Source organism: Eucyclogobius newberryi, unplaced genomic scaffold (assembly GCF_026437365.1).
Source record: "Eucyclogobius newberryi isolate DKJ021-1_F unplaced genomic scaffold, fEucNew1.0.hap1 SCAF_38, whole genome shotgun sequence".
In the NCBI taxonomy this organism is placed as follows: domain Eukaryota; kingdom Metazoa; phylum Chordata; class Actinopteri; order Gobiiformes; family Gobiidae; genus Eucyclogobius; species Eucyclogobius newberryi.
The window spans coordinates 831,326-849,900 of NW_027316034.1; the positions used below are offsets into that span (position 1 = coordinate 831,326).

The 18,575-nt window shown below is 53.7% G+C and overlaps 1 protein-coding gene across 1 annotated transcript in view; it reads right to left on the reverse strand.

Moving 5' to 3' along the window:
- Positions 1–2,911: 2,911 nt before the first annotated feature.
- Positions 2,912–18,575, reverse strand: part of LOC140376662 (pleckstrin homology domain-containing family G member 3-like) — a 28,532-nt gene continuing 12,868 nt past the window's right edge. The window contains exons 8-12 of the mRNA XM_072462139.1: positions 6,828–6,920; positions 5,348–5,434; positions 4,591–4,624; positions 3,010–3,060; positions 2,912–2,919 (exon numbers count right to left, since the gene is read on the reverse strand). Coding sequence (XP_072318240.1) covers positions 2,912–2,919; positions 3,010–3,060; positions 4,591–4,624; positions 5,348–5,434; positions 6,828–6,920 — 273 coding nt within the window. The remainder of the gene's footprint in view (positions 2,920–3,009; positions 3,061–4,590; positions 4,625–5,347; positions 5,435–6,827; positions 6,921–18,575) is intronic.

An 18,575-nucleotide genomic window follows, 5' to 3' on the forward strand; every position in this document is an offset into this window, starting at 1 on the left:
AATCCTCTGAAATTATACTTTTTAATCCTGGGGTCGATCTCAGTGATAATTCCAAGTTTATATGTTTGTGAGACGTGGCTAAATTATTTGGGCTCGACATATTTCTATTTGATTAAATGTATTTTCGTAATAAATGTATTTTGGTAATGCCCTTTCCTCAAAGGGCGACAGTCAAAACCAGATTAAAAAATGTTCATAGGAAATTATAAAATAGAAAATGTTCCAGCTTCCCCTGTTCTTAGACCCTTCGTCTGCAGAAAAAACTACAAAACCCTTTGGGAGAAAGTAGAACCCTCGGGAAGTTTGGACTAAGAACTGTATCTGGTCCTGGGTTTGGTCTAAGGCTGGAACTCACTGGATCTGGTGACCGACTCAGTCTTGGTGATGCGGTCCAGCTGGGCCGGCCTGGCCTAGGTGAAGTCCAGCTGAGAGTCCTGGTCCGGGTCTGTAAACCTGGTTCTGGGGTTGTGCAGATGCTCCGGGAGACAGAGGTCCTGGTCTGAGTCTGGTCTAGGACTGGTTCTGAAAGCAAGTCTTCTTCTGACTCTGTCTCAGAGCTCAGAGTTCGACAGTCTGAGTCCTGGTTCAGACCCTGGTCCAGATCCTGGTCCAGAGCCTGGTCCAGATCCTGGTCCAGATCCTGGTCCAGAGCCTGGTCCAGAGCCTGGTGCAGACCCTGGTGCAGACCCTGGTTTAAACCCTGGTCCAGAGCCTGGTCCAGAGCCTGGTGTGGGCCCTGGTTCTGGTTCCTGGCTGGAGCTCCATCAGTCTCCTGAAGAACAGACATCAGGAATATCCTTTTCCAAACAGCTGGATCAAAGTCTCACTACAGTCGGCTTCACCTGGAGATCCAGATCCTGGTTCTGTTCTAGTTGTGGATTCCGGTCTCTTTCTGGAGCTTCAGCAGGTTTGGTCCAGTCTCTTTCTGTGGACGCACTTCTCACTGTGAGAAACACAACATGTTGTTTGTTGGTTTATGAAACAAATTTAGTTTGTTTGTCTGAGAAGACCAGATGATGGAAGTGAAACAGTCAAATGAAGACACAGTCGATGACACAGTCGAGTGACAGTCGACTGACACAGTTGAGTGACACAGTCAATGACACAGTCGAGTGAAGACACAGTCGAGTGACACAGTCGAGTGACACAGTCGAGTAACACAGTCGATGACACAGTCGAGTGAAGACACAGTCGACTGACACAGTCGAGTAACACAGTCGATGACACAGTCGATGACACAGCCGAGTGACAGTCGAGTGACACAGTCGAGCGAAACAGTCGACTGAAACAGTGGAGTGACACAGTGGATGACACAGTCGACTGAAACAGTCGATTGACACAGTCAATGACACAGTCGAGTGACACAGTCAAGTGACACAGTCAAGTGACACAGTCGATGACACAGCCGAGTGACAGTCGAGTGACACAGTTGAGTGAAACTGTCGAGTGAAACAGTCGACTGAAACAGTGGAGTGACACAGTGGATGACACAGTCGACTGAAACAGTCGATTGACACAGTCAATGACACAGTCGAGTGACACAGTAAAGTGACACAGTCGATGACACAGCCGAGTGACAGTCGAGTGACACAGTCGAGTGAAACTGTCGAGTGAAACAGTCGATGACACAGTCGAGCGAAACAGTCGAATGAAACAGTGGAGTGACACAGTGGATGAAACAGTCGACTGAAACAGTCGATTGACACAGTCAATGACACAGTCGAGTGACACAGTCAATGACACAGTCGAGTGACACAGTCGAGTGAAACAGTCGAGTGACACAGTCAAGTGAAGACACAGTCGAGTGACACAGTCGAGTGACACAGTCGAGTGACACAGTCGAGTGACATAGTCGAGTGACACAGTCGAGTGACACAGTCGAGTGAAACAGTCGATGACACAGTCAAGTGAAACAGTCGAGTGAAGACACAGTCGAGTGAAGACACAGTCGATGACACAGTCTAGTGACACAGTCGAGCGAAACTGTCGAGCGATACAGTCGAGCAAAACTGTGGAGCGACACAGTCGAGTGAAACAGTCGATGACACAGTCGAGTGAAGACACAGTCGAGTGAAGACACAGTCGAGTGAAGACACAGTCGAGTGAAGACACAGTCGATGACACAGTCGAAGACACAGTCGATGACACAGTCGAGTGACAGTCGACTGAAACAGTCGAGTGACAGTCGAGTGACACAGTCGAGCAAAACAGTGGAGTGACAGTCGATGACACAGTCGATGACACAGTTGAGTGACACAGTCGATGACACAGTCGAGTGACACAGTGGCGTGACACAGTGGCGTGACACAGTGGCGTGACACAGTCGATCACACAGTCGATGATACAGTCGAGTGACAGTCGACTGAAACAGTCGAGTGACAGTCGACTGAAACAGTCGAGTGACAGTCGAGTGACACAGTGGAGTGACACAGTGGAGTGACACAGTCGATGACACAGTCGAGTGAAGACACAGTCGATGACACAGTCGATGACACAGTCGAGTGACAGTCGACTGAAACAGTTGAGTGACAGTCGAGTGACACAGTTGACTGACACAGTCGATTGACACAGTCGATGACAGAGTCGAGCGACACAGTCGAGCGACACAGTCGACTGACACAGTCGAGTGAAACAGTCGAGTGACAGTCGGGTGACAGTCGACTGACACAGTCGAGTGACACAGTCGAGTGACACAGTCGAGTGAAACAGTCGAGTGACAGTCGGGTGACAGTCGACTGACACAGTCGAGTGACACAGTCGAGTGACACAGTTGATGACACAGTCGATGACGCAGTCGAGTGAAACAGTCGAGTGACAGTCGACTGACACAGTCAAGTGACACAGTCGAGTGACACAGTCGATGACACAGTCGATGACACAGTCGATGACACAGTCGAGTGTTTCAGTGAAATTATGCATCTGAAAAATATGAAATCCAAACACGTTGAGGTCAAATAAAATCTTTGTCTTTGATCTAAACCAGAGGTAAAATCCAGGTTGGACTCGTACTTCGGTGAAGAGAAGTCTTCAGACGTTCTTCACAACCGTATTTCAACCGACCTGAAACAGAACCGGGTCAGAACCAGGACTAGAAATACATCTCAATGAAGTCCCTGTGATTCCAGGTCTGAGTCAGTTTGCCTCATGCTAATTGTAACCATGGCTACAATTCTGTTATTTAAAAATCCAGAAACAGTTTCTGCACGGTGACCAGACAAACCTCACATGATCTCTCTGGGTGGAGTCTGCATGTTCTCCCCGTGTTACCGTGGGTTCTCTCCGGGTTCTCCGGCTCCTCCCACCGTCCAAACACATGTGTCAGGTCAAGATTGGTGACTCTAAATTGGCCCTAGTGAGTGAAAGTGAGAGTGACTGTAATGTCTGTGTCTCTGTGTTGGCCACTGTCCAGGGTGTACCCCGCCTAAGGCCCCAAGTCACTCGATAGGCTCCAGTCACCCGCGACCCAGAAAAGGAACAAGCGGTAGAAAATGGATGTGTGGAGAGAAAAGTCCAGAAACAGTTTAAATTGTACAGTCTGGTGTAGCGTTTTTACTTCACCCCATTTAAGTTAAGGAGTGTCTACAGAAACCCAAACTGCTGGGCTATTTGACCGCGCCGGGTTAGGGTTAAGTTTAGGGTCAAGGGTTAGAGTCAGGGTTAGGGTCAGGGTTAAGGTTAGGGTTAAGTTTAGGGTCAAGGGTTAGAGTCAGGGTTAGGGTTAAGGTTAGGGTTAAGTTTAAGGTCAGGGTTAAGGTTAAGGTTAAGGTTAAGGTTAAGGTTAAGGTTAAGGTTAAGGTTAAGGTTAAGGTTAAGGTTAAGGTTAGGGTTAGGGTTAGGGTTAGGGTTAGGGTTAGGGTTAGGGTTAGGGTTAGGGTTAGGGTTAAGGTTAAGGTTAAGGTTAAGGTTAGGGTTAGGGTTAGGGTTAAGGTTAAGGTTAAGGTTAAGGTTAGGGTTAGGGTTAGGGTTAGGGTTAGGGTTAGGGTTAGGGTTAAGGTCAGGGTTAGGGTTAGGGTTAGGGTTAAGGTGAGGGTTAAGGTGAGGGTTAGGGTTAGGGTTAGGGTTAGGGTTAAGGTTAGGGTTAAGGTTAGGGTTAGTGTTAGGGTTAGGGTTAGGGTTAGGGTTAAGGTTAGGGTTAGGGTTAAGGTGAGGGTTAGGGTTAGGGTTAGGGTTAGGGTTAGGGTTATGGTTATGGTTATGGTTAGGGTTAGGGTTAAGGTGAGGGTTAGGGTTAAGGTTAGGGTTAGGGTTAAGGTGAGGGTTAGGGTTATGGTTAGGGTTAGGGTTAAGGTGAGGGTTAGGGTTAAGGTTAGGGTTAGGGTTAAGGTGAGGGTTAGGGTTATGGTTATGGTTAGGGTTAGGATTAAGGTGAGGGTGAGGGTTAGGGGTAGCCATGAGGCTATATGGCCGTGCCGCGGCTCCTGAAACTGCTGGTTTATTAGACCGCGTCGCAGCTCTGCAGCCACGGCTTTTAAGTCAAGGTTCATAAAGTTTATTATTGACAAAAATCCTATAAACCGTGGGGCCGTGCAGAAGCTTCTGAGCGCGTGCAGAAAGCCACAATCACAAACAGAGTAAAAAGAGTGAACTTACAGAACGGATTCTGATCCAGAAACATCTCCTGTGCCTGAAACACAAAACCAGGTCTGTACTGGATCTGAAGCGGGTGTGAACTGGGTCTGAACCAGGTCTGAACAGGGTCTGAACCGGGTCTGAACAGGGTCTAAAACAGGGTCTGAACCGGGTCTGAACAGGGTCTGAACAGGGTCTGAACCGGGTCTGAACAGGGTCTGAACCGGGTCTGAACAGGGTCTGAACCGGGTCTGAACAGGGTCTGAACAGGGTCTGAACCGGGTCTGAACTGGGTCTGAACAGGGTCTGAACCGGGTCTGAACAGGGTCTGAACAGGGTCTGAACCGGGTCTGAACCGGGTCTGAACCAGGTCTGAACAGGGTCTGAACAGGGTCTGAACCGGGTCTGAACCGGGTCTGAACAGGGTCTGAACCGGGTCTGAACCGGGTCTGAACCAGGTCTGAACAGGGTCTGAACCAGGTCTGAACAGGGTCATAACCGGGTCTGAACCGGGTCTGAACCAGGTCTGAACTGGGTCTGAACAGGGTCTGAACCGGGTCTGAACAGGGTCTGAACAGGGTCTGAACCGGGTCTGAACCGGGTCTGAACCAGGTCTGAACAGGGTCTGAACAGGGTCTGAACCGGGTCTGAACCGGGTCTGAACCAGGTCTGAACAGGGTCTGAACCGGGTCTGAACCGGGTCTGAACCAGGTCTGAACAGGGTCTGAACCAGGTCTGAACAGGGTCTGAACAGGGTCTGAACAGGGTCTGAACTTACCTTCTGGGGGATCACAGCTCGGTGGCTTTCTAGAATGATGCGTTTGATGTGATGGGCCCAGAGCTGCTTCTCCTCCAGAGACCGAGCCTCAGAAAACAACAAGAACTTTAACTTATACAAATGTTCACAAAGTACTTCAGTTCTTCACAGAACAAGAAAAGCACAACGATTTAGTCCTGACTCTGGTCCACGTTTAGTCCTGACTCTGGTCCACGTTTAGTCCTGACTCTGGTCCACGTTTAGTCCTGACTCTGGTCCACGTTTAGTCCTGACTCTGGTCCACGTTTAGTCCTGACTCTGGTCCACGTTTAGTCCTGACTCTGGTCCACGTTTAGTCCTGACTCTGGTCCACGTTTAGTCCTGACTCTGGTCCACGTTTAGTCCTGACTCTGGTCCACGTTTAGTCCTGACTCTGGTCCACGTTTAGTCCTGACTCTGGTCCACGTTTAGTCCTGACTCTGGTCCACGTTTAATCCTGACTCTGGTCCACATTTAGTGGCTAAGCTAATATGTTTTCCGTACAGTCCATGTGGATCATCCAATCATAGCTCTTGTGATCCACAACACGTCAACGTGAAGTGATCTTTGAACGTTGCACAAACACGTACACAGCACGTTATGATCTGTAAGCTTTCTGATTGGCTGCTGGCTGCGTTGGGAGGTGAGCGTTTGACAGAAAAAAAATATATCGGTCTTCACACTCACCTGTACCTGTGGGTGGGGCTTACACTCACCTGTACCTGTGGGTGGGGCTTACACTCACCTGTACCTGTGGTGCTTACACTCACCTGTACCTGTGGGTGGGGCTTATACGCACCTTTACCTGTGGTGCTTACACTCACCTGTACCTGTGGGTGGGGCTTATACACACCTTTACCTGTGTGGGTGGGGCTTATACTCACCTGTACCTGTGGGTGGTGCTTACACTCAGCTGTACCTGTGTGGGTGGGGCTTATACTCACCTGTACCTGTGGGTGGTGCTTACACTCAGCTGTACCTGTGGGGCTTACACTCACCTGTACCTGTGTGGGTGGGGCTTATACTCAACTGTACCTGTGGGTGGGGGTTATACACACCTGTACCTGTGGGTGGTGCTTACACTCAGCTGTACCTGTGGGGCTTACACTCACCTGTACCTGTGTGGGTGGGGCTTATACTCAACTGTACCTGTGGGTGGGGGTTATACACACTTGTACCTGTGGGTGGTGCTTACACTCACCTGTACCTGTGGGTGGTGCTTACACTCACCTGTACCTGTGGGTGGGGCTTACACTCACCTGTACCTGTGGGTGGTGTTTACACTCACCTGTACCTGTGGGTGGTGCTTACACTCACCTGTACCTGTGGGTGGTGCTTACACTCACCTGTACCTGTGGGTGGTGCTTACACTCACCTGTACCTGTGGGTGGGGCTTACACTCACCTGTACCTGTGGGTGGTGTTTACACTCACCTGTACCTGTGGGTGGGGCTTACACTCACCTGTAACGTGATTGGCTGTTTGGGGTGTTTGTAGTGAGTGATGCTGAAGCTCAGAGAATCTCGAGCGTTTTCAATCAACATCAGGGTCGAACACTGAAAAAGAAACCAAATCTGAACCAGGTCTGACCGAGGACTAAACCAGGACCAGTCCAAGTCCCAGAGCCGAACTCAGACTTGAGCTCAAGACCTGAACCAGATCCTGGACCAGACCAGAGCCAGGGTTTAGTCCAGATCCGGTCTCCCACAAGTCGAGAAAAGATCTGCGTTTGGGCCGTGTCCGAGCGCCGACGGCTTTATCAGAACCAGACCCAGTCCAGACCAGAGTCCAGACCAGAGTCCAGACCAGAGACCCGACCCAAGTCCAGATCAGAGACCAGACCAGAGACCAGATCCGAGTCCAGACCCGAGTCCAGATCAGAGACCAGATCAGAGTCCAGACCCGAGTCCAGATCAGAGTCCAGACCAGAGTCCAGACCAGAGTCTAGACCAGAGTCTAGACAAGAGACCAGACCAGAGACCAGACCAGAGACCAGACCAGAGTCCAGACCAGAGTCCAGACCCGAGTCCAGACCAGAGTCCAGACCAGAGTCCAGCTCAGAGTCCAGACCAGAGACCAGACCCAAGTCCAGATCCGAGTCCAGACCCGAGTCCAGACCAGAGACCAGACCAGAGACCTGACCCAAGTCCAGATCAGAGTCCAGACCAGAGTCCAGACCAGAGACCAGACCCGAGTCCAGATCAGAGTCCAGACCAGAGTCCAGACCAGAGTCCAGAACCGAGTCCAGACCAGGGACCAAATCTGAGTCCAGACCAGAGTCCAGACCCGAGTCGAGACCAGGGACCAAACCAGAGTCCAGACCAGGGACCAAACCAGAGTCCAGACCAGAATCCAGACCCGAGTCCAGACCAGGGACCAAATCTGAGTCCAGAACAGAGTCCAGACCAGAGTCCAGATCCGAGTCCAGACCAGGGACCAAACCAGAGTCCAGACCAGAGTCCAGACCAGAGTCCAGACCAGAGACCCGACCCAAGTCCAGATCAGAGACCAGACCAGAGACCAGATCCGAGTCCAGACCCGAGTCCAGATCAGAGTCCAGATCAGAGTCCAGACCCGAGTCCAGATCAGAGACCAGACCAGAGACCAGACCAGAGACCAGACCAGAGTCCAGACCAGAGTCCAGACCCGAGTCCAGACCAGAGTCCAGACCAGAGTCCAGCTCAGAGTCCAGACCAGAGAACAGACCCAAGTCCAGATCCGAGTCCAGACCCGAGTCCAGACCAGAGACCAGACCAGAGACCTGACCCAAGTCCAGATCAGAGTCCAGACCAGAGTCCAGACCAGAGACCAGACCCGAGTCCAGATCAGAGTCCAGACCAGAGTCCAGACCAGAGTCCAGAACCGAGTCCAGACCAGGGACCAAATCTGAGTCCAGACCAGAGTCCAGACCCGAGTCGAGACCAGGGACCAAACCAGAGTCCAGACCAGGGACCAAACCAGAGTCCAGACCAGAATCCAGACCCGAGTCCAGACCAGGGACCAAATCTGAGTCCAGAACAGAGTCCAGACCAGAGTCCAGATCCGAGTCCAGACCAGGGACCAAACCAGAGTCCAGACCAGAGTCCAGACCAGAGTCCAGACCAGAGACCCGACCCAAGTCCAGATCAGAGACCAGACCAGAGACCAGATCCGAGTCCAGACACGAGTCCAGATCAGAGTCCAGATCAGAGTCCAGACCCGAGTCCAGATCAGAGTCCAGACCAGAGTCCAGACCAGAGTCTAGACCAGAGTCTAGACAAGAGACCAGACCAGAGACCAGACCAGAGTCCAGACCAGAGTCCAGACCCGAGTCCAGACCAGAGTCCAGACCAGAGTCCAGTTCAGAGTCCAGACCAGAGACCAGACCCAAGTCCAGATCCGAGTCCAGACCCGAGTCCAGACCAGAGACCAAATCTGAGTCCAGAACAGAGTCCAGACCAGAGTCAAGATCCGAGTCCAGACCAGGGACCAAACCAGAGTCCAGACCAGAATCCAGACCCGAGTCCAGACCAGGGACCAAATCTGAGTCCAGAACAGAGTCCAGACCAGAGTCCAGATCCGAGTCCAGACCAGGGACCAAACCAGAGTCCAGACCAGAGTCCAGACCAGAGACCCGACCCAAGTCCAGATCAGAGACCAGACCAGAGACCAGATCAGAGTCCAGATCAGAGTCCAGACCCGAGTCCAGATCAGAGTCCAGATCAGAGTCCAGACCCGAGTCCAGATCAGAGTCCAGACCAGAGTCCAGACCAGAGTCTAGACCAGAGTCTAGACAAGAGACCAGACCAGAGACCAGACCAGAGACCAGACCAGAGTCCAGACCCGAGTCCAGACCAGAGTCCAGACCAGAGTCCAGCTCAGAGTCCAGCTCAGAGTCCAGACCAGAGACCAGACCCAAGTCCAGATCCGAGTCCAGACCCGAGTCCAGACCAGAGACCAGACCCGAGTCCAGATCAGAGTCCAGACCAGAGTCCAGACCAGAGTCCAGAACCGAGTCCAGACCAGGGACCAAATCTGAGTCCAGACCAGAGTCCAGACCCGAGTCGAGACCAGGGACCAAACCAGAGTCCAGACCAGGGACCAAACCAGAGTCCAGACCAGAATCCAGACCCGAGTCCAGACCAGGGACCAAACCAGAGTCCAGACCAGAGTCCAGACCAGAGTCCAGATCCGAGTCCAGACCAGGGACCAAACCAGAGTCCAGACCAGAGTCCAGACCAGAGTCCAGACCAGAGACCCGACCCAAGTCCAGATCAGAGACCAGACCAGAGACCAGATCCGAGTCCAGACACGAGTCCAGATCAGAGTCCAGATCAGAGTCCAGACCCGAGTCCAGATCAGAGTCCAGACCAGAGTCCAGACCAGAGTCTAGACCAGAGTCTAGACAAGAGACCAGACCAGAGACCAGACCAGAGACCAGACCAGAGTCCAGACCAGAGTCCAGACCCGAGTCCAGACCAGAGTCCAGACCAGAGTCCAGCTCAGAGTCCAGACCAGAGACCAGACCCAAGTCCAGATCCGAGTCCAGACCCGAGTCCAGACCAGAGACCAGACCCGGGTCCAGACCCGAGTCCAGACCAGAGTCCAGACCCGAGTCCAGACCAGGGACCAGACCAGAGTCCAGACCCGAGTCCAGACCAGAGTCCAGACCAGAGTCCAGACCAGAGTCCAGACCAGAGTCTAGACCAGAGACCAGACCAGAGTCCAGACCAGAGTCCAGACCCGAGTCCAGACCCGAGTCCAGACCAGAGACAAGACAAGGTTCTAGAAACCTGACCCAAGACCAGAACCAAGACCACCCAGACCTAAACCGGGTCAGAACTCTCAGGCAGAAGTTCCAGGACTAAACCAGGACTAAACCAGGTCTAAACCAGGACTAAACCAGGTCTAAACCAAGACTAAACCAGGACTAAACCAGGACTAAACAAGGACTAAACCAGGACTAAACCAGGACTAAACCAGGTCTAAACCAGGACTAAACCAGGACTAAACCAGGACTAAACAAGGACTAAACAAGGACTAAACCAGGACTCTAGACACTAGTTTGTTGTAAGTTTGTGGAAAATAATAATCTTTTTAAAAACCTGGAGTGAACCTTATTTTTTGTTTTTTGTCAAATGATATTTTTATTTATATTAATTTGTGTTTTGTGTGTTTGTAAAAATAAAAAGAGATTTCACATTGATGTCACTGTGTTTTGGAGTTTGAGCCTGGTCAGTCAGAGAGCTGTATCTTTCACTTCCGTTCCCTCTTGCACGACTTTTTAAAACATGTTTCTGGAGCCCAAATATATGAAGAATCTTTGACAAAAAGTTCTCCGTGAACAACATTGAAGTATTTGAAATGGATCTGAAAGTTGACAGTTTCCTCTAAATTTGGACATATTGAGGTGTATAGCACTTTTTGGCCCCGTCATCTTGTCTCCATTAGACATGCCACAATGACCTGTCCCCAAGTCGTCTGCATTACTACTTTGTCCACATTCCTGAAGTCCCAGTCCAGTCTCTTCATTGACTTACAAATACACACGGAGTAAAAACACTCATCACTTTTTACAAACCCGTCATTCCATATTCATTGAGGCGAGGACAATCCTCTTTGCTGGAGACATCAGTCCCACTCCCACTTCACATTCACTAAGTTTCACTTATTCATCTTAATCTTCACTTTTTGCTCAAAATTATGAAATTCTAGTTCTGGCACAACTTTATTGACCATCTGCTCGTGCTCAGTCACTTAGATTTAGACTCATCACTTTTCTTTTAAATCAATGTTTTTACAACTCATCAGTCCATCTGTTTCTTCATATCAATGTTTTATTCATGTTTCACACTCAAATGTACAAGAGCCTAATACAATATTCTACATTTAAAACCATTCAGTGTTGAAGTGAGACAAACACATGACAGGTGAAAGTCACTGTCCTCTGCATCATTGTCTTCATCATGACCACTTCTTCCTTTGAGCGCTCAGTCTTTTCACACTTCTTACAAATGTCTGCACATGACAACTGAGCCTTGTAGCAAGAGCACCGGCCACAAGTGCAGCCGCCAGGGCAGCCGCTAGTGCAGCCGCTAGTGCAGCCGCTAGTGCAGCCGCCAGGGCAGCCGCCAGTGCAGCCGCTAGTGCAGCCGCTAGTGCAGCCGCTAGTGCAGCCGCTAGTGCAGCCGCCAGGGCAGCCGCTAGTGCAGCCGCCGCTAGTGCAGCCGCCAGGGCAGCCGCTAGTGCAGCCGCCAGTGCAGCCGCTAGTGCAGCCGCTAGTGCAGCCGCCAGTGCAGCCGCCAGGGCAGCCGCTAGTGCAGCCGCTAGTGCAGCCGCCAGTGCAGCCGCTAGTGCAGCCGCCAGTGCAGCCGCCAGTGCAGCCGCCAGTGCAGCCGCTAGTGCAGCCGCTAGTGCAGCCGCCAGTGCAGCCGCCAGGGCAGCCGCTAGTGCAGCCGCTAATGCAGCCGCTAGTGCAGACGCCAGTGCAGCCGCCAGTGCAGCCGCCATTGCAGCCGCCAGTGCAGCCGCCAGTGCAGCCGCCAGGGCAGCCGCTAGTGCAGCCGCTAGTTCAGCCGCTAGTGCAGCCGCTAGTGCAGCCGCCAGTGCAGCCGCCAGTGCAGCCGTTAGGGCAGCCGCTAGTGCAGCCGCCAGTGCAGCCGCTAGTTCAGCCGCTAGTGCAGCCGCTAGTGCAGCCGCTAGTGCAGCCGCTAGTGCAGCCGCCAGTGCAGCCGCCAGTGCAGCCGTTAGGGCAGCCGCTAGTGCAGCCGCCAGTGCAGCCGCTAGTGCAGCCGCCAGTGCAGCCGCCAGCGCAGCCGCCAGTGCAACCGCCAGGGCAGCCGCTAGTGCAGCCGCTAGTGCAGCCGCCAGTGCAGCCGCCAGTGCAGCCGCCAGTGCAGCCGCCAGTGCAGCCGCCAGTGCAGCCGCTAGTGCAGCCGCCAGTGCAGCCGCCAGGGCAGACGCTAGGGCAGCCGCCAGTGCAGCCGCTAGTGCAGCCGCTAGTGCAGCCGCCAGGGCAGCCGCTAGTGCAGCCGCCGCTAGTGCAGCCGCCGCTAGTGCAGCCGCTAGTGCAGCCGCCAGTGCAGCCGCCAGTGCAGCCGCCAGTGCAGCCGCCAGTGCAGCCGCCAGTGCAGCCGCCAGTGCAGCCGCCAGGGCAGCCGCTAGTGCAGCCGCCAGTGCAGCCGCCAGTGCAGCCGCCATTGCAGCCGCCAGTGCAGCCGCCAGTGCAGCCGCCAGTGCAGCCGCTAGTGCAGCCGCCAGTGCAGCCGCTAGTGCAGCCGCCAGTGCAGCCGCCAGGGCAGACGCCAGGGTAGCCGCTAGTGCAGCCGCTAGGGCAGCCGCTAGTGCAGCCGCTAGTGCAGCCGCGAGTGCAGCCGCTAGTGCAGCCGCTAGTGCAGCCGCCAGTGCAGCCGCCAGTGCAGCTGCCAGTGCAGCCGCTAGTGCAGCCGCCAGTGCAGCCGCCAGCGCAGCCGCTAGCGCAGCCGCTAGTGCAGCCGCCAGTGCAGCCGCCAGTGCAGCCGTTAGGGCAGCCGCTAGTGCAGCCGCCAGTGCAGCCGCTAGTGCAGCCGCTAGTGCAGCCGCCAGTGCAGCCGCTGCAGCCGCCAGCGCAGCCGCCAGCGCAGCCGCCAGCGCAGCCGCCAGTGCAACCGCTAGGGCAGCCGCTAGTGCAGCCGCCAGTGCAGCCGCTAGTGCAGCCGCCAGTGCAGCCGCCAGTGCAGCCGCCAGTGCAGCCGCCAGTGCAGCCGCTAGTGCAGCCGCCAGTGCAGCCGCTAGTGCAGCCGCCAGTGCAGCCGCCATTGCAGCCGCCAGTGCAGCCGCCAGTGCAGCCGCTAGGGCAGCCGCTAGTGCAGCCGCTAGTGCAGCCGCCAGTGCAGCCGCCAGTGCAGCCGCCATTGCAGCCGCTAGTGCAGCCGCCAGTGCAGCCGCCAGTGCAGCTGCCAGTGCAGCCGCTAGTGCAGCCGCCAGTGCAGCCGCCAGCGCAGCCGCTAGCGCAGCCGCTAGTGCAGCCGCCAGTGCAGCCGCCAGTGCAGCCGTTAGGGCAGCCGCTAGTGCAGCCGCCAGTGCAGCCACTAGTGCAGCCGCTAGTGCAGCCGCCAGTGCAGCCGCTGCAGCCGCCAGCGCAGCCGCCAGCGCAGCCGCCAGTGCAACCGCCAGTGCAGCCGCTAGTGCAGCCGCCAGTGCAGCCGCTAGTGCAGCCGCCAGTGCAGCCGCCAGTGCAGCCGCCAGTGCAGCCGCCAGTGCAGCCGCCAGTGCAGCCGCCAGTGCAGCCGCCACTAGCACTACTACTGGACCTCAGTGCAATCTTTGACACTATAAACCATTCCATCCTCACTTCACTCCTGAGTGTGAAGCATCTGATGCTTCACACTCAGGTTTGGCTTCAACACAAAAGCAGAACAAAATATTTCCTTCTTGTATAATTACTATCAAACAGGTCAAACATCTCTCCTGTACATAAAGTATTCATAATTGTATCACATTCTGATACTGCACGCTCACAGGTCAGACCCCTATGGGCATGAAGCGGGTCACAGGTCAGACCCCTATGGGCATGAAGCGGGTCGCAGGTCAGACCCCTATGGGCATTAAGCGGGTCGCAGGTCAGACCCCTATGGGCATGAAGCGGGTCGCAGGTCAGACCCCTATGGGCATTAAGCGGGTCGCAGGTCAGACCCCTATGGGCATGAAGCGGGTCGCATGTCAGACCCGTATGGGCATGAAGCGGGTCGCAGGTCAGACCCCTATGGGCATGAAGCGGGTCGCAGGTCAGACCCCTATGGGCATGAAGCGGGTCGCAGGTCAGACCCCTATGGGCATGAAGCGGGTCGCAGGTCAGAACCCTATGGGCATGAAGCGGGTCGCAGGTCAGACCCCTATGGGCATGAAGTTGTGATCTTCCCCTCCTTCAGAGTTTGACTCACTGCAGCTTCTGTTTAACCGTTCATAGACGAGGATCTCGTTGACGAGCGCGGTTGCCGGTTCTGGTTCTCACGAACTTACTTACAGCTCACATCAGATTTTTACCACTTTCAGAGATGGAATTAAATGAAAAAAGATGACGTGGCCAAAATACAGCGAGGAGGATCTGTGTCAGGAGCCAAGGTCATGCAGATTGTTTTGGTTGGGGACGGCGCGATAAGTCACGTGACGCATGAAAAGATAAACACACATTCTTTTCCAAGCGCCACTGTTTCTGAGATAACGTCACTCCTTCCAAATATTATGGCTAAGCATGGAGGAGCTAAACATCTGATTGTGCACGTGGGTGCAGTGGACATGCGGCGGGAACAGACTGAAGTTTTGAAAAAAGACTTCTTGAAGTTATTCGACGTGCTTGATAAAATGGAAATCAAAACATTCATAAGTGGACCTCTTCCAAACATCAACAGGAGGATAAACAAGTTTAGCCGGCTTCTTCAGCTGAACACATGGCTGTCCAAAGAGTGTTCCCTGAGAGGACTACACTACATTGAGAACTTCTATCTATTCTGGAAACGAGAGGACCTGTTTAAGAGAAATGGCCCCCACCTATGCAGTGAGGGTGCTGACAGAGAACCTGCTCCACGCTCTGAGGCATTGGACTGGACCTGCACAGGGTCCTGAGCAGATAGTTAGAGAAGAGAGGAATGAGAGAAGAATTCCTGCTCCATCAGCCAGAGACCGAGCCAATGTTCAACATCAAAAGCCATAAAATGGAGAGGGTCACATCCTCCATTTTCCAGCGCACTTATAAATATGCAGCACAGTCTGCATGTGTGCTGAACACTGTGACTTTGCTGTCCGCTTACCAGGGGGAAATACTTGAGGAGATGGGTCAACAGCTGGACACGGGCGCACCCAACCCGGTCCTCTGGGATGAAATCTGTGAGGTGAATGACCTCCTCCAACGCTCCGCGCGTGGAGCTGTCCATGGCTGCGGCCGAGTGATGGGACTCGCGGTTGCAGGCGAGCGGGGTCTATGACTTAACCACGCAGGTTTAACTGACACACAGAAGGCAGAGGTCATGGATGCTGCTTATGACCAAAGGTCTGTCTGGAGACCAGCACCCTCAGAAAACAGGAGGGGGAAGCCTTCAATTTATGCCGACCTCGGAAACAGCCTTCTCGTCCAGTTCAAGCCCAGAGAGGAGCTCCCACTGGACCTACTGGGGCCAGGGTGTTCAGAGCGGGCACTGGGCCACAGAAGGCTGCTGGTCAGCAGGCTGGCCAGCAGCAACAACGGTCAGGTGATCCCAAACCATGGGGCAAGCACTCCTATCGCTCCTCACACCCCGGAGAGGGGAAGAAGAAGCGCTCGACCTAACAGTCCTGCCTTTTTACTCTCCTCCTCCGCTAAAAAAGAGGAAAGTGGAGTTAAGCCCCGGCCCCAGTTCAGAGGCCCTGGTCAGTTTGCTTTACGCATTGTTCAGAGAGCGATCGTCAGCGGGGTTTTTATTCCCGTTATTTCCTGGTCCCGAAGAAAAGCACAGCGGCACTGCGTCCTATTCTGGACCTGCGTGTTTTAAACAAACACTTGAGGAAATACAAATTCAGAATGTTGACACACAAAGTACTCTGTCACTCAATACGCAAAGAGGATTGGTTTACCACAATCGATCTTTCGGATGCGTATTTTCACATTTCCGTGCATCAGCACACAGGAAATCCCTCCGTTTTGCACACGAGTACGGCTCCACCAGAGGCGCGACACCCGCGCTCTTGCAGCGGGAGTCCCGTTGGGCGTGGTGTCGAGGAGACTGACACTGACAACGGACGCCTCATTGTCAGGGTGGGGGGCCACCCTTTTCGGCATGACAGTGAACGGTACATGGGGTCCACAATTAGCCCTATTGCACATCAACGTGCTGGAACTTTGGGCCGTGTTTCTGGCCCTGAAACACTTTGTGCAGTTTATCCAGGGCCCACATGTTCTTGTGAAGAGGGACAATCTGACAGTTGTTGCATCAGTCGTCAGGGGAAACACGCTCACTGAAACTACACAAATGAGCTCAGAGGCTAATTTTGTGGAGCAGTACCAGACTTCTGTCCCTTCAGGCAACTCATGTTCCAGGGGCCCTCAACAGAGGAGCCGATCTGTTGTCTTGGGGGAACCCTCTGTATGGAGAGTGGGTCCTCCACCCACAGGTGGTGGAGCAGCTGTGGCAGAGATACCGTAGACCTCTTCGCCTCGCAGGAAAACGCAAAGTGTCCGCTGTTCTTCTCCTTGGCGGACGTGAACGCACCCCTCGGGATGGACGCTCTTGCTCATCCATGGCCAGACGTCCTGCTCTATGCGTTCCCATCAATAAGTCTAATCTTACCCACCCGAGCGCGGGTGAGGGAGCAGGGACGCTCCTCTTGATCGCCCCACGCTGGCTGTCCAAGCCGTGGCTGGCAGAGATAATACAGCTTCTGTGGGACGAGCCCTGGCCTCTTCCCCTGAGGAGGGACTTATTATCTCAGGCGGGCGGAGAGATTTAGCACCCCCACCCGGACCGAGTGGCACTTTGGGCCTGGCCCGTGAGAGGTGGAACTTCTCCCTGCACATGTTATTGATACTATTCAATGTGCCAGGGCCACTTCCACTCGCTCTTTATACAATTGTAGGTGGCGTGTGTTTGAGGAGTGGTGGAGGCCAAACACATCATTTCTTTTCAATGTTCTGTGACGTTTTGTGCTTCCTGCAACAATTAGTGGACAAGCGTAAAGCTTTCTCTACTATCAAGGTTTATTCTGCCGCTATATCGTCCTGTCATGTGGGTTTTGGAGACAAACAGTGGGTCAGCACCCCCAGATCCGTCGTTTTATGAATGGCGCACGTTATAAACGTCCAGTGGTCAAACCCATGGTTCCCCTGTGGGATTTCACCCTGGAGAGAAAAAGAGACCACGAGAATGGACTGAACCCCACATGTCTGCAGTTTGCTCCCGGGTTGTCTAAGGTGCGTTTGCGCCCCAATCCAGCCTTTATGTCAAAGGTGGATTCGGCCTATAACTGCGCCGCTTTAGAGCTTACGGCTTTTCATCCTCCTCCTTTCGCCTCTTCGGAGGATCAACGGCTTCACTCCTTATGTCCTGTTCGGGCATTACGGGCGTATGTTGACAAAACAGCCTTAGGAAAGCTGACCAGTTGTTTGTGTCCTGGGCTTCTTCTCATAGAGTAAAGCCAGTGTCCAATCAGAGACTTTCTCACTGGATTGTTGAAGCTATAAATGTGTCTTATGCCTGCAGGGGCCAGGCCCCCCACAGGGGTTAAGGGCACACTCCACCAGGGGTGTAGCTACTTCCTGGGCCCTTTTTAGGGGCATCTCTGAACAGGACATATGGTTCTATAGACTGGACGTCTCTGGCCCGTCGATGGCTCAGGTGGTTCTTGAACCAAAAGCATCTGGCCCAGTTTGAGGCCACGGTTTGGCACGACTGTGGCCTTCTGCTTGAGGAGATTGATTTGGCCATATCTCCCAGAGTGGGCCATATCTCCCAGAGTGGGCCATATCTCCCATAGTGGGCCATATCTCCCAGAGTGGGCCATATCTCCCAGAGTGGGCCATATCTCCCATAGTGGGCCATATCTCCCATAGTGGCCCTTATCTCCCAGAGTGGGCCATATCTCCCATAGTGGGCCATATCTCCCATAGTGGGCCATATCTCCCATAGTGGGCCATATCTCCCAGAGTGGGCCATATCTCCCAGAGTGGGCCATATCTCCCATAGTGGGCCACATCTCCCAGAGTGGGCCATATCTCCCAGAGTGGGCCATATCTCCCATAGTGGGCCATATCTCCCATAGTGGGCCTTATCTCCCAGAGTGGGCCATATCTCCCATAGTGGGCCATATCTCCCATAGTGGGCCATATCTCCCATAGTGGGCCATATCTCCCAGAGTGGGCCATATCTCCCATAGTGGGCCATATCTCCCATAGTGGGCCATATCTCCGAGAGTGGGCCATATCTCCCATAGTGGGCCATATCTCCCAGAGTGGGCCATATCTCCCATAGTGGGCCATATCTCCCAGAGTGGGCCATATCTCCCATAGTGGGCCATATCTCCCATAGTGGGCCATATCTCCCATAGTGGGCCATATCTCCCATAGTGGGCCATATCTCCCATAGTGGGCCATATCTCCCATAGTGGGCCATATCTCCCATAGTGAAACACCGAACCACGTTAGAAAAGAACTCAAGGTTACTTGACGTAACCCCGGTTCTTTGATAACAGTGTTTGGCCTTCATTGACCTCGTGAAGAAGCGGTG